Source organism: Muscardinus avellanarius, assembly GCF_963383645.1.
Source record: "Muscardinus avellanarius genome assembly, chromosome: 19".
NCBI lineage: Eukaryota > Metazoa > Chordata > Mammalia > Rodentia > Gliridae > Muscardinus > Muscardinus avellanarius.
In genome coordinates, this window is record NC_137805.1 from 43,221,099 (window position 1) to 43,244,271 (window position 23,173).

General features: G+C 44.5%; 1 protein-coding gene across 1 annotated transcript in view; it reads right to left on the reverse strand.

The window, feature by feature from the left end:
- Nucleotides 1-23,173, reverse strand: part of PHF20 (PHD finger protein 20) — a gene marked incomplete at both ends in the record, with an annotated part of 90,448 nt that overhangs the window by 8,658 nt on the left and 58,617 nt on the right. The window contains 6 exons of the mRNA XM_080716406.1: nucleotides 658-1,057; nucleotides 4,883-5,078; nucleotides 8,144-8,243; nucleotides 20,579-20,757; nucleotides 21,288-21,452; nucleotides 22,586-22,684. Coding sequence (XP_080572532.1) covers nucleotides 658-1,057; nucleotides 4,883-5,078; nucleotides 8,144-8,243; nucleotides 20,579-20,757; nucleotides 21,288-21,452; nucleotides 22,586-22,684 — 1,139 coding nt within the window. The remainder of the gene's footprint in view (nucleotides 1-657; nucleotides 1,058-4,882; nucleotides 5,079-8,143; nucleotides 8,244-20,578; nucleotides 20,758-21,287; nucleotides 21,453-22,585; nucleotides 22,685-23,173) is intronic.

Here is a 23,173-nt window from a genome sequence, read left to right on the forward strand (position 1 = left end):
CATTGCCTATGCCATTTTTTTGGGTTTCCTGGACCCAAAGATCCTTGGCTTAAGTGGATTTCCTGGCTTTGCACCCAATTTTAGCAGATGAAAAATGATAAGCAAATTTAAATAAAGTATATCAAGAAATACCTTCCAAGCCAGGCATGGTGGTACATCCTTGTAATCCCAGCATGTGAGAGGCTGAGTTAGGAGAATCACAGTTCATGGCCAGCCTCTGCAACTTAGCGAGGCCTTCTTCAACTTAGATCCCATTTCAAAATAAAAAAATATAGCTGAGTATGGTTGTATACAATTGTAATCCCAGAATTTGGGAGGCTGAGACAGGTGGATTGCAGGTTCAAGGACAGCGTTAGCAAGTAGTGAGAGTCTTATCAACCTAGTAAGACCCTGTTGCAAAATAAAAAAATAAAATAGGGCTCAGAGGTGAAATGTCCCTGGGTTCAATTCCCAGTACCACAAAGTAAATAAATAATTAATAAATAAAAATTGGGCTGAGAGTGTGGCTTAGAGGTAGAATATTCCTGGGTTCAATTCCCAACATCACACACATACACACAAAGAAAATATCATCCATGGAACATTCAACCCTAGGAAAAGAACTTACAAGCACTCGGGTCTGAATGGAGAACGAGAAGAAGCAAGGCACATAAATACCTTTGGGGAGCTGGGGTTGGGGTCACTGTCCCCTCTGCTCCTATCTTGGTCAAGAGGCCAGCCTAGGCGAGACGAGAGGGAATCATCACCATTCTCACGAAGAGGGTTGACTGCATCATCGAGGGCGGAGCCCCGTGTCTCCACCACCAGCTTCTGCTCCACAGCAGGGTAATAGGCGCGAGGCTTCTGGTAGCAGTGCTCACTGGTGATGTAGGACTCCTCTGCAGACCGAGGCAGGGGCAGGGGCTTCTCCACCAGCCCATTCAAAGTTCTATAGCTGGGGGCTTCCTCCTTGCTCCTGGTATCCATGCTGTGGATGTGTCTGGAGTGGGCTCTGCCCTCCCCTGAGTGTTGTTTCCAAGGCTGGCACCACAGCTGCAGATCGGGATGCTCCCTGCTTCTGTTGGGAGGGCAAACGGGGAAGGGCAAACAGGGTAACTGGCAGCACCACAGGCCTCCTCAGTTACCAAACTCTCTCCCAAGGACAACAGCTCCCACCAGGGCCATCTGGCCACATGCCACATTTGCCAAGCAACAGGGAATGTAAATAGTCTCTTAGGAGACTACCTCTAGAGAACTCCACTGTATACAGAGCAAGTGGGACTGAATGTAGTTGTTGATCAGCTGTACGGCTGAAACAGTTTACTGAATCAGCTTTGTTCCTGCTTCTTTTCTTAGAAACTGGGCTGAGCTGGGTGGGTGATACATGCCTATAATCCCAGCGCTTGGGAGGCTGAGATAGGAGGATCGCAGGTTCAAGTCCAGCCTCAGCAAGTAGTGAGACTCTCATCAACTTAGTGAGACCCTGTTTCCAAATGAGAAATAAAATCAGGCTGGGGATGTAGCTCGAAGGTGGAATGCTGCTGAGTTCAATCCCCAGTACCACCAAAAGAAAAAAAAGAAAAAAGAAACTGGGCAGTCATCTATCTGCCACCAACAAGTTTTATAAAAATCAAGTGAAAGCCAGGTACACACCTGTAATCTCAGTACTTGGGAGACTGAGACAGGAGGATCACATGTTTGCAGGCAGCCTTAGCAACTTAGTGAGCCTCTCAGCAACTTAGCAAGACCCTATTTCATAATAAAAATAAAGAGTCAGGGTGTAACTTGGAGGTAGAATACCTCTGGTCAATCTCCAATTAAAAAAAAATAATAAGCCGGGCGTGGTGGCGCACGCTTAGTAATCCCCGCGCTTGGGAGGCGGAGACAGGAGGATCGCGCAGGTTCGAAGCCAGCCGCGCGCTGGCTTAGGAAACCCTGTTTCCAAAATGATATTGTAAAAATAGGTCTGGGAGTGTAGCCCCGAGGTAGAAGGGCTTCCAGGAACCCCAGTACCACCAAAAAATAAAAATAAAAAAAATAATAATAATAAGGGAGTCGGGTGTGGTGGTACATGCTTATAATCCCAGTGCTTGGGAGGCTGAGATAGGAGGATCACAGGTTGGCAGCCAGCCTCAGCAAATTGTGAGGTCCTCTACAACTTAGTGAAACTGTTTCAAAATGAAGAAGCCGGGCGTGGTGGTGCACGCTTGTAATCCCAGCATTCGGGAGGCTGAGACCAGAGGATCATGGTTTGCGGACAGCCTCAGGTACTTAGTGAGGCCCTCTGCAACTTAGTGAAATCCTGTCTCAAAATAGAGAATAAAATAGGGCAGGGGATGTAGCTCAAAGGTCGAATGCCCCTGGGTTCCATCCCCAGACCCGCAAAAAATAAAAATAAAAAAGAAATAAAAATAAAGCTGAGCATGGTGGTGCACACTTGCACACTTGTAATCCCTGCGCTTGGGAGGCTGAGACAGAAGGATCGCACTGGTTCGAAGCCAGCCTCAGCTACTTAGTGAGGTTCTCAGCAACTTAGTGAGACCCTGTTTCCAAATAAAATATTTTAAAAAATAGGTCTGGGGAGTATAGCCTGGAGGTAGAAAGCCCCTAGGTTCCACCTCCAGTACCATAAAAAAAAAGAAAACCTTAGAAGGAAGATCACAGATTAGAAACCAGTCTCAGCAACTTGGTGAGGCTCTTAGAAACCTAGGAAGACCCTGTTTCCAAATAAGAAATAAAATGGAACTGAGGATATAGCTCAGAGGTAGAATTCCTCTGAGTTCAATCCTTAAATAAATAAATAAATAGGTTGGGGATGGAATTCAGTGGTACAATGCCCCTGGGTTCAAACCCAGTACTACGAAAACAAAAGATTAAGTGAATTAATTTGAATGCAAGTACTTTGTTGGTGGTCAAGAGATCTTCAAATGTGGCTTACATGACCTTAATTTAATAAAAAGTCCCAATAATTCAGGCATTCAATGGCACCTGACTACCAAAATAAAATGATAGTGGCAGGAGGAGGGGGCCTCAACTACAATGAAATTTCTAAAATTTTTCTAGCCAGTATGTAGGAAGCTAAAACAGAAAAATTGCAGGTTCAAGGACAGACTCTGTAGATAGTGAGACTCTCCTCAACCTAGCAAGACCCTGTTTCAAAATAAAAATAAAATAGGGCTGACGGTGAAGCTTGAAGGTACCTCTGGGTTTAATCCCCATTACCACAAAAAAATATAAAAATAAAAAAAATTTCTACAATCTTCTCGCCACTCCAAAGAGAAAAGTCTATTCTTAAATTAAAAAAAACCAGGGCACTGAGCATGGTGGTGCACGCTTGTAATGCCAGCATTCAGGAGGCTGAGAGCTGAGGATCCTTGGTTCATAGAGAGCCTCAGCTACTTAGGCCCTTTGCAACTCAGTGAGACCCTGTTTCAAGGAAAGAATAAAAAATAGGGCTGGGGCCGGGCACGGTGGCGCACGCTTGTAATCCCTGCGCTTGGGAGCTTGGGAGGCTGAGACAGGAGAATCGCATGGGTCCGAAGCCAGCCTCAGCTACTTAGTGAGGCTCTCAGCAACTTAGTGAGACCCTGTTTCCAAATAAAATATAAAATAGGTCTGGGAGTATAGACCGAAGGTAGAAAGCCTCTAGGTTCCACCCCCAGTACCACAAAAAAAAAAAAAAAAAAAAAAAAAAAAATTGGGCTGGGGGTATAGCTTGGAAGTTGAGTGCCCCTGGGTTCCATCCCCAGTACTGTAGCAAGCAAGAAAAAAAAAAAAAAAAAAAAAAAAGAACAGTAGGGATACTTATCCTTTGAAGGACTACAGACTCCTCTGAAAATCTGCTACAAGCTGCGCCAACATGAATGTGTACACACACACACACACACACACACACACACACACACACACACAAATAAATAAATAAAACCTCTGACTTTAGAGTCTCCCAATGGTTGAATCATTCAACCCAAATGAGGACAATTAAATTAATTTAATGGATCATAATTGTTTTTGTAAACAGGGAAAAAGAAGAGAACAGAATATATAATCATACACTATCTCAGGATCCCAAGTACCACTACACTCGGCTTTTCTTTTCTTTTGACATGCATTTATTGATTGATTGATTGGTTGATTGCACAACTGGGGATAAAACCCAGGGGCATTCTACCTCAGAGTCACACCCCCAGCCCTATTTTTTATTCTTTATTTTGAAACAGGGTCTCACTAAGTTGCAAAGGGCCTCATTAAGTAGCTGAGGCTGCTGGGCATGGTGACTGCACACTTGTAATCCCAGCATTTGAGAGCATCAAGGTTCAAGGACAGCCTCAGCTACTTAGTGAGACTCTCTGCAATCTAGTGAGACCCGGTTTCAAAATAAAAAATAAAAAATAATGCTGGGACAGCGCAGATTCGAAGCCAGCCTTGCTGGTTTAAGAGACCTTGTTTCCAAATAAAAATATAAAATAGGTCTGGGAGTGTAGCCCGGAGGTAGAAGGGTTCCATCCCCAGTACCACCAAAACAAACAAACAAACAAACAAACAAGGAATGTTCCAGCCAAGTGCAGTAATACCAGTACACGAGAATCACAGGTTCAAAGAAATCCTTAGCAAGTAGTAAGATTCTCATCAACCTAGCAAAACCCTGTTTCAAAATAAAAATAAAATAGGGCTGGGGGTATATATATCAGAGGTAAAATGTTCCTGGGTTCAATCCCCAGTAACACACACACACACACACACACACACACAATGAAAATGTTGACCACATAACAGAATTTTTAGAAGTCTCAAATTCATCAGTCTTAAGAGGAGTTTGTAGCTTTCCAATTTCTCAAGTTTATCCCACCCACATATGTTACCAAACCAGACTCCTCCCAAAAGCTGCAGGTGCCACACTTACTGCAAAATGCTCATCTTGAGCTGCAGGCCATGCAGAACCTGGATCACTCTCTGCACATCACCAAGGAGCTGGTGGGTGGCCACAATCTTCTTGGCATTCTGATGAGAGTAGTTCTCTTCTAGGAATGCCAGGCCATGCATATGTCCCCTGCTCAACCACTCCTTGTCATACCAGTACTTGCAACCAGGCCTCTGACCTAAAGCAATGACAATGAGGGTAAAACATAGCTCAAAGGAAACGCAGGCCATTTCACAATTATACACAATCATCCTGTGAACTACGGGAAGGACAGACTGCTGTGTTCATTTTGTTCACTTATTTATTCAACATACATTTACTTGGTCCCTACTCTAAATTGGGCTCTCTACTAGGTACTGGGGAATAAAGGAGCAAATAAAGCATGTATAGTTACTTCCTAAGCTATTTGTTTATTGTATGGAACCCAGGGGCATTCTACCTCCGAGAGCTACATCCCCAGCCCGATTTTTTATTCTTTACTTTGAAGCAGGGTCTCACAGAGTTGCAAAGGGCCTCACTAAGTAGCTGAGGCTGGCCGCGAACCACGATCCTCTAGTCTCAGTCTCCCAAATGCTGGAATTATAAGCAAGTGCCACCACTCCCAGTTCCCTATTTTTAATTCTTTATTTTGGAACAGGGTCTCACTGAGTTGCAAAGGGCCTCACTAAGTAGCTGAGGCTGGCCACAAACTGTGATCCTCCTGTCTCAGCCTCGAAATGCTGAGATTCCAAGCTTGTGCCACCACGCCTGGCTGTACAGTTCCTAATCTCTTGAAACCCGCCAGTGGTAGAACAGAAGCCTGTATTATCTCCTAAATTATGTAATTCTCTCCCCTACCAATAGCCTTCCACCACTTTCTATTGCTCAAAGAAGAAAATTCAAAGCTCTAACTCTGGCTTACATGAGGCCTGAAGGACTCAGCTTCTTCCTGCCCTCCTCTCCCACCTTTATAGTGGTTGCCTGGCAGTTTCTTTCACAAATTTTTTGACAAAACTTTCCAGGTTTGGCTTCTTTAACACCCCTCTGCCTGGAACACTGTTCCCCCAATCCTTGGCAGGGCTGGCTCCTCAAAGCTTCCTAAGAGAGGACTTTTGCTGCCTCCCTAAGTTGAGAAAGCATTCCCAAGCCAGACGTGGTGGTGCATGCCTATGATGCCAGTACTTGGGAGGCTGAGACCGGAGGACCACAGGTTCAAGGGCAGCCTCAGCAAGTAGTCGGACTCTCAACGTAGTGAGACCCTGTTTCAAAAATAAAAATAAAATAGGGCTTGGGTTCAATCCCCAATACCGAGGGGGGGGGCATTTCCTGGCCCCTCTCATATTACTCCCTCTTATCATTCTCTCTCCTATCACTTTTTCACCCTGTGGCATCATCTCTACCTAAACAATCTTATTTATCTAATTTGTTCTAACATTCGTTTCTGTTCCCAATCCTCCTTACAGCTAAATGATAGGAACCACGCCTATAATCCCAGTCCATGGGAGGCTGAGACTGCAGGATCCAAGGTTTCCAGCCTTAGCAACTAAGTGAGACTGTTTCAAACAAAAACATAAAAAGGGCTGGGGGTGTAAATCAGAGGTAGAATGCCCTGATTTCAATCCTCAGTAACACACAAACACACTCACACATGCACACACATATGCATGCATGAGCACATGCACACACACAACAGAAGAAGAGATCTTTTCCAAGTGCCCTAGGGAGTGCCCTGGGGGTGAAGGCAGGGTCAGAGGCATTGCTGCAGCAGGGTTTGGAACAGCACTTTCTGTTTTACACAGCAAAGCTCAGGGGCAACTGGCCATTATCACTGATGGCAGGAGTGACCTTGGGCCGGTCTTCTCTCTTAGGAACCATGTCTGCTCACCTAATTGTCTGACATTTTTTCCTTGTGATAAAGGGACAAATAGAGGCAGATTCTTCTCCATGTATGGAAATGCAGTACAAGCAGAGACAGTGTCACAGCAGAGGTCTCCATTGCTGGACAATGGGCTCAGTGGCCAGCCCCTCCCTACAACCAGCAAAATCGAGTGATTTGGCACCGAAAAACAGTTCTCATCCCAGTTGTTTTATAAGGCTAAGAAAGTCATTTGTATACTCTGGGCATCAACTTCCTCCTCACAAGCAAAAACAGGAGAAGACCCACGGGCCCAATCTAATAGAACCAAGCAGAAAGTTCTCAAGCATTATTTAGCTGCAAGGGAACCAGGGAGCTGAAGCTGAAAGGACAGAAGTACTGGTTGGTAAAGGAAGACAATGTCACCATTCCACTAACAGCAAGATGAGAGCCACAGGTTTATAATCCTCCATTCTGGGAAGGGGCACCCCAAAGCCTCAGGTGACTCCTATAACCATGCAACTACCTGATCCTTCTTAAGGAACCAAGATGCTGCCCTGGGTGGTGACGGACTATGCAACCGTGCCTTTGCCCTCCCCACCGGGACATCGCTCATCCAGGTGACAGTGATGCAGTGGAAGGCAGAGGCCACCTTGAGTTTTAACTCTCCCACAGCCCCCAAAGCCCACCAAGCCCATCCTCGAGAGCAGTGAAGAAAAAGGCACCTGCTGCGACAGCACTGTGGAGCACGGGTCATTACAAGGAAGAGAGCAGGGCCAAGTCAGGAGCTGGCAATACTCTATGTAGTGTTTTAGTCGGGCCAGGTCAAAGTTCTAGTTACTATACAACATTACACTTTCCAATAACAATGTCATACCATCACTTAAACGTTTGCTAAGAGGGTACATGTTTCCTTTGGTTTAACCACAATTAAAGAAAAAGATCAAGTTCTAGCTCAAGGTCAGGTCTACTAGGTGAACCTCCTCACACATATACTCTCTCATTTATTTACTTACATATTTATTATTTATTTTTGGTACCGGAGATTGAACCCATGGGCATTCTACCTCTGAGCTACACTCCCAACCCTGTTTTATTTTTTTAGTTTGCAGAGGGCCTCACTAAGTTGCTGAGGATGGTGTTGAACCTACGATCCTCCTGTCTCAGTCTCCTAAGTACTGGGATTACAGGTGTGCGCCACCATGACTGGCTACAAATATTCTCTTACTGCTAAGTTCAGAAGAGCTGGCCACCAGGCTAGCTACGACAAAGACAAGGAGGAGGATATGCTAAAGAAATAAGTCTTAGCAGTGAGTCCCAAGACCACAGACACTTATCATGTTTCATGAACTACTGTGCTAGGGAAAAGGCTATGTACTGTTAATATCTCTGGCTCCAGAAATGTCTACCTGGAGGGTCTTGGCACACATAACAGGTGTATTTCTCAGGTACATTTTCTTCCAGTAATCCCATGCAGACCCCATGCTGCCAGCACTGGCACTCTTCACACTGTTAGAATTAAAGAAGCAACAAAAGTTAAATTCAGAAGATATGCTCCAATGAAAGTAAAACCCACAGGAAGAAGGAACTGCTACCAAACTAAGCTGGAGCCACGCATCTGCAATGACGCCATCCAATATGGCAGCCACTAGCCACATGGGGCTCTAGATTTAAATGACCAAGTTAAAACATAAGTTCCTCAGTCCTACAAGCCACATCTCAAATGCCAGTAGCCACAGGGGACAGCAGTGACTCTACTGGCAAGGATAGGTAAAGACCACTTAGATCTATCGAACAGTGTGCTGACCTCTGAATACTCTTGGCTCTCATTTCTAAAGGCTTTTCCTTTCCTGATCACTTTATGTGGACTGAATGAAAATCATCTGAATCCTGAGAGTAAGGCTAATTTAGAGCGACACAATGCTGAGTCTGAGTTCTGGCTCAGACACTGATTAGTTTATGACTCTAGACACATCACTTCAGTTTCCCCCTCTGCAAATGGGATGTCTATCCACTCACAGGCCACTGATGAGGATTTAATGACTCATATATAAATTTTCCTTTACAAAGCCCAGCACATAGCTTTATGTATTAAGCTTATTTAGCTATCACTAATAGACAAGCCAATTCAACTTGAATTCCCTGGAGTAATGTGTTAGCACTTTGCATTTATTCCCTCTAAACCTTACCAGAGGTCACACAGTTGAAAAGAGGCAAAGGTGGGTCAGAACATGAGCCTGGACAACTGCACAGCTAATTCTTATAAACCCTACACTCCACTGCCTTCCCTGGGTCTTAGGGAGTAGGGGTAGAAGGACAGAAGACTGAGAGGGAAAAGAAGTTAACAATGAGTGTGACATTGGGGAGAGCAAGTCTCAGACCTCAGGGTGCAGAGGAGGGGATGGAGAGGAAAGGCATGTTCCAAGATACCAGGACACATAAAGCAGTTCCGAACCAGGACCCAACCAACAGATAAGCTCTAGAAGAAGGACAGGGAGCTTCCTAACATGACCTTGATGATGGGTTACCTGCCTGGCAACCAGGGACTGGAAAGCCAAAGCCCCGACAGTCCTCAACCACTTGGAGTCAAAGCCCAGCATCAAAAGCGCTTCCCAGGACAGATAAGGACTTCGGGAAGCTAGTCACCTTAAGAATCCACAAGGCCAGAGCTAGAAGAGAGACCTTAGATAACATCTGACCCATGGTCTCCAATTTACTGATGAGAAAACTAAGGCTCAGAGAACAAACATAGCATGCAAATAGCACTGGGGACATAGATTGGAGGTAGAATGCACCTGGGTTCAGTACCCAGTACTGTAAAAATAAATAAAATAAAATAAAGAGGTTTGTGGGTATAGCTCAGTGTAGCTAGTAGGATGCCCCTAGATTCACTCCCCAACACCATTAAAAAGAAAAGAAAAGAAAAAAAAAAGAAGCAGCAGCAGCCAGGTGTGGTGATGCACACCTGTAATCCTAGCATTTGGGAGGCTGAGACAGGAGGATCACAGTTTTCAGACAGCCTCAGCTACTTAGTGAGGCCCTTTGTAATGCAGTGGGACCCTGTTTTTTAAAATAAAAATAAAAACAAAAATAAAAATAAAAATAGGGCTGGTGATGTAGCCTGGAGGTAGAATGCCCCTGAGTTTCATCCCCAATATCAAAAGAAAAGAAAAAGGTTCAAGAATTTGCCTCGGCAAGTAGTGCTCCCATCAACTTACTGTTTCAAAATAAAAATTAAAAGCTGGGCATGGTGGCACATGCTTGTAATCCCAGTAGTTGGGAGGATAAGAAAGCACAGGTTCAAAACCAGCCTCAGCTACTTAGTAAGGCTCTCAACAAATTGGTGAGACCCTGTTTCCAAGTAAAATATAAAATAGGTCTGGAAGTGTAGCCTGAAGGTAGAAAGCCCCTGGGTTCCATTCCCAGCACCACAAAACAAACAAACAATTTTATAAAGAAGCTGGGCATGGTAGTGCACATTTGTAATCCTAGTATTTGGGAAGTGAGACTCAGCTACTTAGTGAGGCCCTCTGCAACTTAGTGAGACTTGGTTTCAAAGTAAAGAATAAAAAATAGGAGCCAGGCATGGTGGCACATGTTGTAATAATCCCAATACTTGGGAGGCTGAGACATGAGGCACACAGGTTCACGGCCAGTATCAGCTACTTAGTGAGGTCCTTTGCAAATTATTGAGATCCTGTTTCAAAATAAAGAATAAAAATGGGACTGGGGGTGTAGCTCCAAGTTATGCTCCGGGTTCTATCTCCAGTACGGCAGAAAAAAAAAGAAAAAAAAAAATATATATGCGCCTATATGGCTGGTGGTGTAGGTCAGAGGTAGAATGCCCCTGGAGTCAATCCTCAGTAACACACACACACACACACACACACACACACACACACACACACTAATAAAGGAGGGGGGCTGGGAGTATATCTCAGAAGTAGAATGCAACCTAGGCTTAACACTCAGAACCACAAAAAGAAAAAAGGAAAAGAAAAAGGAAAACTTCGATGCAGTGGCACAAGCCTATAATCACAGTACTTGGTAAGCTGAGACAGAAGGATTGCAGGTTCAAGACCAGCCTCAGCAACTTAATATGGTGGAATAGAAGAAATAAAATTTTAGGTAGAAAGGAGACACACTGGCCAGGCGTGGTGGCGCACGCTTGTAATCCCCGCGCTTGGGAGGCAGAGACAAGAGGATTGCGCAGGTTCAAAGACAGCCGCGCTGGCTTAAGAGACCCTGTTTCCAAAAATAAAAAAGTATAAAATGTACTAGTATTGGGAAGAGATTTCAAAATGTATTAATGTACCAGTATTGGGAAAGATTTCCAATTTTGAAAATATATCTTTTGTACTAAAAAAAAGCCAGGAGTGTCAGGAAGAAGGGCTTTTTTACATTTTTAAAGAGAAGTAAAGAAAGCCAGGAGCCAGGGAAAAGGGCCTCTTTACATTTCTAAAGAGACAAACTGCCACAAGAATAGGAGGAAATCCCAGATCCCAGAGAAGCAACTTAACACATCTTGGGAGGGTAACAAAAGACATGGAGGTCTGTGCCCCAAGACAGGGCCCCCTCCCCCTGCCTCTGAGGGGCGGGGCGGATCAGGATGGGATGGAGACAGCAGAAAACTGGGCTACAAGCCGGGTGTGGTGGCGCACACTTGTAATCTCCGCGCTTGGGAGGCTGAGACAGGAGGATCGAAGCCAGCCTCAGCTACTTAGTGAGGCTCTCAGCAACTTAGTGAGACCCTGTTTTCAAAATAAAATATAAATGGGTCTGGGAGTATAGCCTGGAGGTAGAAAGCCTCTGGGTTCTACCCTCAGTACCACCCAAAAAAAAAAAAAAAAAGAAAGAAAACTGGGCTACAGATAGGGCAACATATCTACATATCAATGGACCTGCCACAGACTTGGTGGGAATAAGAACACTCAGCATGCAGGGGTCTTTGGGGTGTATTCACTCGAGTCGCCCCCCCCCCATGCCATTTATGACTGGCATGGGGCTTTAACTGTCTTCTGTATTTCTATCTTTTTAATAAACTTCTTTAAATCTTCAGGAAGTATCCGAGCTATGTATACCTATCCTTAGTGCAGGACAAGAACTTGAGGTTTTTCTGTTTGTGTGGTTGTTTTGGGAAATTATTTCTTTCTCCCCTCACACACCGGACATATTTCACCATAACATAAAATAGATCTGGGAGTGTAGCCCAGAGGTAGAAGGGCTTCCAAGAAACCCCAGTACCACCAAAAAAAAAAAAAAAAAAAAAAAGAAAAAAGAAAGATAAGGTTTTAAAATTAGAAATCTTCAGTTAACAGGGTTTGGTTATTCTTAAAAAGGCAGGCCCATATTTTTAAATTAAAAAAGGATGGCTCAGGAAATTCCTGAGGTGATTAAAAACTGAGAGCTTTATCCTTTATCAAATTTCGGTTCCCCTCCAAGAAGATCCTCAAAAGTTAGATTTTTGTTAACAGAGCCCCACACCCCACTGGCTTATCTCTGTTCCTGAATTCATGTCTCCCAACTCCTGGCCCAAAGGAATTATCGCCTATTGTGAACCAGAAAGCTTCAAAGAAAGGGTCAGACACACCATGTGCCCCTGGCCACCCCCTCTCTAGTAAGAAAAATAGAGCTCTGAGGAGTTCTGGGCCATTTGGGGCCATTTTGGACAGTTTTTGTTGTTGTTGTTGTTGTTGTTTTTGCGGTACTGGGGATGAAACACAGGGGCATTCTACCTCCGAGCCACATCCCCATCCTTATTTTTTATTCTATATTTTGAAACAGGGTCTCACTGAGTTGCAAAGAGCCTCACTAAGTTGAGAACCACGATCCTCTGGTCTCAGCCTCCCGAATGCTGGGATTACAAGCGTGCACAACCACACCTGGCTAATAAATTTTTATTGTAGTCATACATCTTAATGGAATAAAAAACTTGTGGAGCAATGTTTTGAACTCTTGGTCTCTCTCCCAACAGCTGCTCCTGTGCTCTCCTGAGATGGTCCTTTCCCCTGAATGTGTGTCCTTACTTTGCTTAAATTAAAACCTCTGTGTGTTGCCAGGCGTAGAGGCGCACACTTGTAACCCCAGCGCTTGGGAGGCTGAGACAGGAGGATCACATAGGTTCGATGCCATCCTCAGTGACTTAGTGAGGCTCTCAGCAATTTAGTGAGACCCTATTTCCAAATAAAGTATAAAATAGGTCTGGGAGTATAGGTTAGAGGTAGAAAAGCCCCTGTGTTCCAACCCCAGTACCACAAAAAAAAAAAAGAAAAGAAAAGAAAAGAAAAAAAGACAACCTCCATGTGCCAGTATTGGAAAATGGCTTTGGTACTATTTTCAAAATGTATTAGAAAATAGCTTTGGTGCTGCACAGGTACACAGGCAGGGCAGGGAAAGAGCTGTTACCCTGCAGAGTTCCCTCCTCCTCTTCTTCCCCCACCCCCTTCTTCTTCTTCTTTTTCTTGTGGTACTGGGGGTGGAGCACAGGGGCTTTTCTACCTCCTGGCTATACTCCCAGACCTATTTTATACTTTATTTTGGAAACAGGGTCTCACTAAGCTGCAGAAGGCCTCACTAAGTAGCTGAGGCTGGCTTTGAACCTGTGTAATCCTCCTGTCTCAGCCTCCCAAGTGCTGGGATTACAAGCGTGCACCACTTTGCCTGGCAGGCCTTCTTTTTTTTGTGTGTGGTGGTAGGGATGGAACCCAGGGGCTTTCTTTACCTCTGGGCTACACTCCCAGACCTGTTTTCTATTTTATTTGGAAACAGGGTCTCGGTGAGTTGCTGAGAGCCTCACTAAGTAGCTGAGGCTGACTTCGAACATGTGTGATCCTCCTGTCTCAGCCTCCCAAGTGCTAGGATTACAAGCCTGAGCCACCATGCCCTGCAGGCCTTCATATTTTAAAGACAGGTTTATATAATAAATAACTTCTAGCAGACAGGTTAAAACTCCCCAACGACCAGGAGGATGGTACAGGCCTGCTTCAAAGAGGGTAGATAACATGGGATCCCTGACATTGTTAATCAAGTAACACATTTTAATCCTTAACATAGACTTGGGCTTGCACCTGAGGCTAGGGCCCACATCTGCAGGAAAAAGGCTTTTGGTCAAAGATAGTGAATCCTCATAATTATATCAAAAGGCTTACTCTGACTATTGGTTAAGCAAAGATGGGAAATAGTAAATCTTTATAAAAAATGTTCTATATTTTAAAACTTCAGTGTCTTATTTTCAAGGCACTCTACTACATTCCTCTGCTGTAGTGCTTTAATAATTTTGTCCCTTGCCGGGTGTGGTGGCGCATGCTTGTAATCTCAGCATTCAGGAGGCTGAGACTGGAGGATCACAGTTTGCGGCAGCCTCCCAAGCGCTGGGATTACAAGTATGCACCACCACGCCTGGCAGGCCTTCATATATTTTTTGTGTGTGTGGTGCTAGGGATGGAACCAGGGGCTTTCTACCTCTGGGCCATACTCCCAGATCTGTTTTCTATTTTATTTGGAAACAGGATCTCAGTGAGTTGCTGAGAGTGACTCAGTTACTTAGTGAGGACCTCCATAACTTAATGAGACACTTTCAAAATTAAGAATAAAAAATAGGCAGAGGGTGTAGCTTGGAAGTAGAATGCCCCTGGATTCTATCCGCAGTACCGAAAAAAAGAAGAAAAAAAAAACAAAACTAAAAAAAAAAAAAACACTTGCCTGGCATGGTGGTGCATGCTTGTAATCCCAGTACTTGGGAGGCTGAGATAGGAAGATCACAGATTCAAAGCAAGCCTCAGCAATTTAATGAGGTTCTCTGTAAGTTAGTGAGATCATGTTTCCAAATGAAAAATAAAATAGGTTTAAGTGTATAGCTCAGAAGAAGGCCACTAGATTCCACCTGAAGTATCACAAAACAAAAAACTCCTGCGCCACGCACAGAGGAGCACACATATAATCTCAGTACTTGAAAGGCTAAGACAGAAAGATTATAGGCCTGTGAAATGTAACCTGGAGGTAGAATGCCCCTGGGTTCCATCCCCAGTACTATTTATTTATTTATTTATTTATTTATTTATTTATTTATTTATTTATTTGTGGTACTGGGGTTCCTGGAAGCCCTTCTACCTCCAGGCTACACTCCCAGACCTACTTTTACATTTTTATTTGGAAACAGGGTCTCCTAAGCCAGCGCGCACAGCTGGCTTCGAACCTGCGCGATCCTCCTGTCTCTGCCTCCCAAGCGCGGGGATTACAAGCGTGCGCCACCACGCCCGGCCCCCAGTACTATTTAAAAAAAAAAAAAAAAAAGCCGGGCGTGGTAGCACACACTTGTAATCCCCGCACTTGGGAGGCAGAGACAGGAGGACCGTGCAGGTTCAAAGCCAGCCGTGCTGGCTTAAGAGACCCTGTTTCCAAATAAAAATATAAAATAGGTCTGGGAGGGTAGCCTGGAAGTAGAAGGGCTTCCAGGAATCCCAGTATCACCCCCCCCCCAAAAAAAAAAATCATACCTTTTTAGCCAGATGTGGTGGCGTACCCTTGTAATCCCAGTGCTTAGGAGGCTGAGACATGCTGATGGCACAGGTTCGAAGCCAGCCTCCCCTACTTAGTGAGGCTCTCAGCAACTTAGTGATAACCTGTTTCCAAATAAGGCATAAAGAGGAAGGCCCTGGGTTATACCTCCAGCACCAAAAGAAAAAAAAAAGACCTTTTTTTTTTTCTGGTACTGGGGACAGAACCCAGAGGCAGCTGGGCGTGGTGGCGCACACTTGTACTCCCCGCGCTTGGGAGGCGGAGACAGGAGGATCGCGCAGGTTCGAAGCCAGCTGTGCTGGCTTAAGAGACGCTGTTTCCAAATTTTTAAAAAAGTATAAAATAGGTCTGGGAGCATAGCCCTGAGGTAGAAGGGCTTCCAGGAACCCCAGGACCACCACCAAAAAAAAAAAAAAAAAAAAAAAAAAAAGAACCCAGAGGTATTCTACCTCTGAGATACACCCCTAACCCTATTTTTTATTCTGTATTTCAACAGAGGGTCTCACTGAGTTGCAGAGGGCCAAAGTAGCTGAAGCTATCTGCAAACCATGATCCTCCTGAGAATCAGACTATTTTATTTTTACTTTTCTGTGGTACTGGGAATTGAACCTAGGCATAGTCTACTTTCAAGATACACCTCTAGCCATATATATATATATATATATTTCCCCCCCCCCCCAGTACTAGGAATTAACTCATTTTTAAATTTTCTAGTACTGGGGATAGAACCCAGGGGCAATTTACCTCTGAGCGACACCCCCAGCCCTATTTTTAATTCTTTATTTTGAAACAGGGTCTCACTAAGTTGCAGAGGGCCATACTAAGTAGCTGATTCTATCCGTGAACTGTAATCCTCCGGTCTCAGCCTCCCAAATGCTGGGATTACAAGCATGCGCCACCACCCCTGGCTCAAGTACTAGGGATTAAACTTAGGCATTCTACCTCTGAGCGACATCCAGCCCTATTTTTATTCATTATTTTGAAATAGGGTCTCACTAAATTGCAGAGGGCCTCACTAAGTAGCTAAGGCTGACATGAACCTGAAGTCCTTCTGTCTCGGCCTCCCAAGTACTGGGATTACAAACATGGGCCATCATGCCTGGCAAACCCTACTTTATTCTTTATTTTGAAACAAGGAATCACTATACTGTGGAAAGCCTTACTGAATTGCTGAGGCTGGCCGCGAACCTGCAACCCTTGTCTCACTCTCCAAGTACTGGGATTACAAGTGTGTACCACTACACTGGGCTAGAATTGGGTTATTTTAAAAAACATGGCTGGGAATGATAGTGCATGCTTGTATTCCCAGCATTCAGAAGGCAGATTGTGGACAGCCTCGGCTACTTAGTGAGGTCCTTTGCAACTCAGTGAGACTCTGTTTCAAAATAAATAATTAATAGGGCTGGGGTGTAGCTTGTAGGTATAAAGCCCCTGGGTTCCATCACCGGAACTGCAAAAAAAAAAAAAAAAAAAACAAAAACAGTGGGGCATGGTGGTACATGCCTATAGTCCCACTACTCAGGAAGCTGGGACAGGAGCATTGAAGGTTCTAGGAAAGCTTCAGCAAGTAGTTAGACTCTCATCAATCCAGAAAGACTATTTCAAAATTTAAAAAATAGCACCAAGCGTGGTGGCGCACACTTGTAATCCCAGCATTTGGGAGGCTGAGGCTGGAGGATCGCAGTTCGCTGACAGCCTCAGATACTTAGTGAGGCCCTCCGCAACTTAGTGAGACCCTGTTTCAAAATAAAGAATAAAAAAATAGGGCAGGGGGTGTAGTTCAGAAGTTGAATGTCCCTGGGTTCCATCCCCACACCCGCAAAAATATATATAAATAAAAAATTAATTTAATTAAATAGAGCTGAGGGTGTAGCTTAGAGGTAGAATGTCGGTTGGTTCATTCCACATTACCCCCCAAAAATGAAAAAAATCACACACAAAATGAAACAAAAAAATGCAAACTCAAACATCTTCTAAGGCAAATGGTAAGATGACAGGGCTCATCTACAAATACAGTTTTGTAATGCTAGGCTGGTTGAGTATTATGACATCTAGAACAAAGCTTCTCTTCCCATGACAGGTTAATCAAAGTGACTGCACAGCACGCTGCTGAGGAAAAGTCACCTTGACAATGACCCTGTGCATCAACCTTGTCTTGTAAATACATAGAGAAAAACTGACAACTACTAAAGAGCTTCAATTCCACAACTATTACTACTCTAGATGCATATCAGAATTCAGGAGGAGATGAACACCATTCTCATTTCTGACAGGTATGTATGTACGTATGTACGTATGTATGTACGTATGTATGTACATACTGGGGATTGAAACTAGGGGCATTCTACCTCTCAGTGACACCCACAGCCCTACATTTCTGAATGTAAAAGTGAGGACTAGCCGAGTATGATGAAACATATCTATAATTCCAGTACTTGGGGGGCTGAGAGGAGGAATACAGGTTTGAGACCAGCCTCAGCAACTTAGCAAACCCTATTTCAAAAAATTAAAATAAAATAAAAGCCGGGTGTGGCCGTGTACACTTGTAATCCCAGCATTTGGGAGGCTGAGACAGGAGGATCGTGGTTCACAGACAGCCTCAGCTACTTAGTGAGGCTCTTTGCAACTCAGTGAGACCCTGTTTCAAAATAAAAAATAGAGCTGGGTGTGGTAGTGCACGCTTATAATCCCAGCACTTAGAAGGCTGAGACAGGAGAATCTCACAGGTTCAAAACCAGCCTCAACTACTTAGTGAGGCTCTCAGCAACTTTTAGTGAGACCCTTTTTCCAAATAAAGTATAAAGTAGGTCTGGGAGTTTAGCCCAGAGGTAGGAAAGCCCCTGGGTTCCACCCTCACCACAAAAAATAAAAACAAAAAGAATAAAGAATAAAAAATAGGACTGGGAGTGTAGCTGAGGTAGAATGCCCCTGGGTTCCATCCCCAGTACCACAAGAAAGCAAGAATGAATGAATGAAGGAAGGAAGGAAGGAAGGAAGGAAGGAAGGAATGGAAGGAAGGAGAATAGGGCTGGGTGTAGCTCAGAGGTAGAATGCCCTTGAGTTCCATCCCTATAGTGCAAAAATAAATAAATAAAATAAAAAATAAAAAATAAGCTGGGTGTGGTGGCAAACGCTTGTAATCACAACACTTGGGAGGCTGAGACAGGAGGATCAAGCAGGTTAGAAGTCACCCTCAGCTGCCTTAAGAGACCCTGTTTCCAAATAAAAAATAAAATAGGTCTGAGAGTGTAGCCTGGAGGTAGAAGGCCCGAGTTCCATTCCCAGTACCAACAAAAAAATAAAATAAAATAAATAAATAAATAAATAAAGCCAGGCATGGTGGCACACGCTTGTAATCCCAGCATTTGGGAGGCTGAGACAGGAGGATCGCAGTTCACGGACATCCTCAGCTACTTAGTGAGGCTCTTTGCAACTCAGTAAGACCCTGTTTCAAAATAAAAAATAAGGATGGGGGTGTAGTACAGAGGTAGAATGCCCCTGGGCTCCATACCCAGTACTGAAAAAAATAAAATAAAAAGGGCTGTGGGTATGTATAGCTCAGGGGCAGAATGCGCCTTGGTTCAATCTCCAGTATCACATACACATACAAAAAAAAATTGATGCTATAATAATCTCTTAACACTTATGGGCAAGAAAATAATATTATAACACAAAGCAAGCCATGGGGACTGGGTCTTTTTCTCATAATTGCCACAGACTATGCAGTGCCTGGGTGATGGGCAGTCACCCCCTTTACTGAACAACAACCCCTTCCCCTCACTTAGCCTTTTTGTACAATGTGAGTCTACGCATATCCCCGACCTGCACCATCACCAGACCATATGTTCGACCAAAAGTAGGCAGTTCCAAAATCTAATTTCTGATTTCAACCTGGCCCGTCTAGCTAGTCTCTAGAACATAAGAAGGTAAAATAAGAAAGACGGGAAGCCAGGCATGCTGGTACACGCTTGTAACCCAGCATTTAGGAGGCTGAGATAGGAGAATTGTGTTTCAAGGACAGCCTCAGCTACTACTTAGTGAAGCCCTTCACAACTCAGTGAGACCCTGTTTCAAAATAAAGAATAAAAAATAAGGCTAGGGGTATACCTCGGAGGTAGAATGTCCCTGGGTTTCATCCTCAGTACCACAAAAAAAAAAAAAGGGAAGAAAGAAAGCAAGGAAGCCAGGCATGGCGGCGCACGCTTGTAATCCCAGCATTCAGAAGGCTGAGGCCAGAGGATCATGGTTCACGGACAGCCTCAGCTACTTAGTGAGGCCCTCTGCAACTCAGTGAGACCTGGTTTCAAAATAAAGACTAAAAAATAGGGCAAGAGGTGTAGCTCAGAGGTCGAATGCCCCTGGGTTCCACCCCCAGACCCGCCAAAAAAAAAAAAAAAAGGAAAAAGAAAGAAGGAAGGAAGGAAGGAAGGATGGAGGAAGGAAGGAAGGAAGAATGTATGTGAAGGGGCCACAGGTAATCATTTTTCATTTTCCAAAAAAATAAGAAAGTAGAAAAAAAAAAAAAAAAAGAACCAAATTGACTTCAAGAAGAAGCAGGAAGCAGGGTAGACCAAGCCACCAAAGATGTAAATCTGTGTTCCTAAGCCTGGATGCACCTCTGCCTCTGGGTTCCAGGATCCAGTCTATTTTCCCAACAGTGTTTGCACTTGCTCCTAAAAAAACCAATACAGTCATTACTGACTTACAGAAAACTCAGGTTTCCTGGCCAGCCTAGCAGCTGCCAAGGAAAACTCACAGGAAATCTATGACCTCCCTCAGAGTTTGCAGCAGCCCCTCCGCAAGTCATGTGAATGGGCAAACAGTCGGGGCCAAGGACCAGGGTTCAGGGACAGTTTTTCCAAGAAAGGCGGGGAGCTCCCATCAAAGACACATCCCAAAGAGGACGACAGACATAGGAAAGAGAAGTTATAAGACCAGCATCTAGTTCTTTAGGCCACAAAGAAAATTTACCTCAAGGAAAAGAAGGGTCTGTAGAAAGGTTAAATTGCCCCCCCCACCCCAGTCCAATTCCCTACTGTATAGCTCCTCGCTGTCTGATCCAAGTCAAGGCCCTTCTCTGCCTTGAGCAGAGAATGAAAGGTTTGGACTTAGGGAGTCTTAGGTCCTCTCTTATTCTACTAATGGGCTATTAACAGAACAGCAGCCTGGAATTCTCAAAGGCAGAAGCAAAAAGCAAACTCATTCTGCTGCTGTCAGTTCTGCATATGTGGGATTCTGAAAGGACGTGCCATTATGGCTGGCCTCAACATTCTCCCCAGGGACCACTTTTTGACTCTCTACACCTGTGTTCCTGGAGCTCTGCCTACCTGAATCATGAAGTCATTTTCTTCCTGAACTTCACAGATGCAACGAACCACCTCGAAATCATAGCGGTCATCCCCATCAATCTCCTCGTCTGGGTTGGTGGTCACATCAACATCTTGGCCATATTCCTCGTCACTCCAAAGAAAGCTCTCTGAAGAAGACTCACTCAAATTATCCTCCTCTGGAAGAAAAGGAAAATCAACAGTCACTATTTAGATCATAGTTATAAAAAATTACAACACCCAATACAATGTGCAAAGTGCCAGTAACATTACAGATCCACTCCTCCAGGAGCTTTGACAGGGCTAGAAATGGTGTCACTGACCTATTCCTTGGACTTGCCATTAGTAACAGCCCAAACAGGGTATGCCGCCTGGCAATGTACTAAAATCCATTGCCTCAATTAATTCACTGAGATAGCAGGAAACCCAAGGTCAAAAAGCTCATTCCTGATAAATGACAATTTCCTCAACCTCCCCATCTAGTCAGGACCTGGCATACAGTCACCTGTGTCCACAGTCACCTTTATAGGTCTGCAGACAGCAGGAAGAGGGAAAGGGATGATCCTAGGGACAGTCAGAACCAGCATCGTTAGGTCTTGGTGCCTGATCAGTGACAACTACAGCTAACTTTTACTGCATGCTTATTTTATACTAGACACCATTCTAAGTATGACATTCTAACAAACAAGCCAACAGTGAAACCCCTTACCAGGTAATTTCAATTTCCCTTTATGATTTCCAGATTCTGGGCCATGGAGCTGTGGGCTCATATGGATGCCAGGCTTATGGGAGGACCCACACCTGGTGACGGCAAATGGCTTAGGTGGAGAAGGTTCCTGGGAGGTGTCACTGATCTCTTCGCTGCAGGGGCATTCTGGAAGAATAGCATCAGGAAGGAATGAGCATCCCTAGATATGAGGGCATTCCAGAATCAACCTCATCCAACCAACAAGCCTGCAGTTCCAATAGCCCAAAACTAGAGGATGATTCCACCACAAAGAAATGTGGAGGGCAGATTAAAAGATTGATACTTTTGCTGGGCATGGTGGCACGCGCTTGTCATCCCAGTGCTTGGGAGGCAGAGATAGGAGGATCACACAGGTTCGAAGCCAGTCTCAGCTACTTAGTGAGACCCTGTTTCCAAAAAAGTATAAAATAGGTCTGGGAGTATTGCTAGGAGGACCTCAATAAGTAGCTGAGGCTATCCACAAACCGGGATCCTCCAGTCTCAGCCTCCCAAATGCTGGGATTACAAGCGTGCGCCACCATGCCTGGCAAATACACTCTTTAAGAGATGTGTTTAAGAGTTAAGTGTGGAACTGGGTGTTACGTACCTGTAATCACAGTATTTAGGAGGCTGACATAGGAAGATCTCAAGTTTAAGGCAGCATAAGCAATTTAGCCAGACCCTCAACAATTTAGTGAGATTTGGTTTAAAAAAAAAAAAATGCTGGGGGTTTAGCTTGGAAGCATAATGTTCCTGGGTTGAATCCCCACTACCCCTCCCTAGTAGAAGAGTAATGTGTGTGAACAAATAGTTAGTTAGCCTTCACAGATACCCCCTGTGATGGGGCACACTGACGGCCACTGGGGCCAGGGAGATAGCTTTCATAAACGACAAGAGAGCCTTAAAAACCTTAGTGGTTGCCGGGCATGGTGGCGCATGCTTGGAATCTCTGCGCTTGGGAGGCGGAGACAGGAGGATCGCGCAGGTTCGAAGCCAGCCGTGCTGGCGTAAGAGACCCTGTTTCAAAAATAAAAATAGGTCTGGGAGTGTAGCCCGGAGGTAGAAGGGCTTCCAGGAACCCCAGTACCACCAAAAACAAAAACAAAAAAACCTTAGTGGTTACCTATGCCATCTTCCCATACCCTGCCGGGACCCAGGCTAGGTTGAACCAAAGCCCTAGGAAAGGCCGAATGGCCCTTCTCAGCACAAGCTCAGAGGCCACCAGAGGAAGAAGCCACCCCACAGGGACACCCTCCAAGGGAATCCTCAGGGACAATTACCAGGTTTGGTTTTCTTTTTCTTTTTCTTTTTCTTCTTTGGCTTCACTCTCACAAACTCTTTGAATTTCTTCTCTTTGCTCTTTTCCTTGTCTTTTGCAGCTAGAATTAAACACAAGTACAAGTGTTCACATTTTAATATTCTGTTTTTAACCAGGAATGTTTATTCTTTTCTTTAGAAACTAGGCATGTCAGGCAGGCATGGTGGTGCGCATTTGTAATCCCAGTACTTGGAGGCTGAGACAGGAAGATCGCGGTTCATGGACAGCCTTAACTACTTAGTGAGGCCCTCTGAAACTTAGTGAGACCTTGTTTCAAAACAAAAGAATAGAGCTGGGCATGGTGGGGCACAGCTTGTAATGCCAGCATTTGGGAGGCTGAGACAGGAGGATCACAATTCGCAGACAGCCTCAGGTACTTAGTGAGCCCTTTGCAACTCAGTCAGACCCTGTTTCAAAATAAAGAATAAAAAATAAGACTGGGGGGGTATAATATAGAAGTAGAATGCTCCTAGGTTCCATTTCCAGTACACACACAAAAAAAAAGGAATAAAGAAAATACATACAAAAATAGGGTGGGGTGTATCTCTAA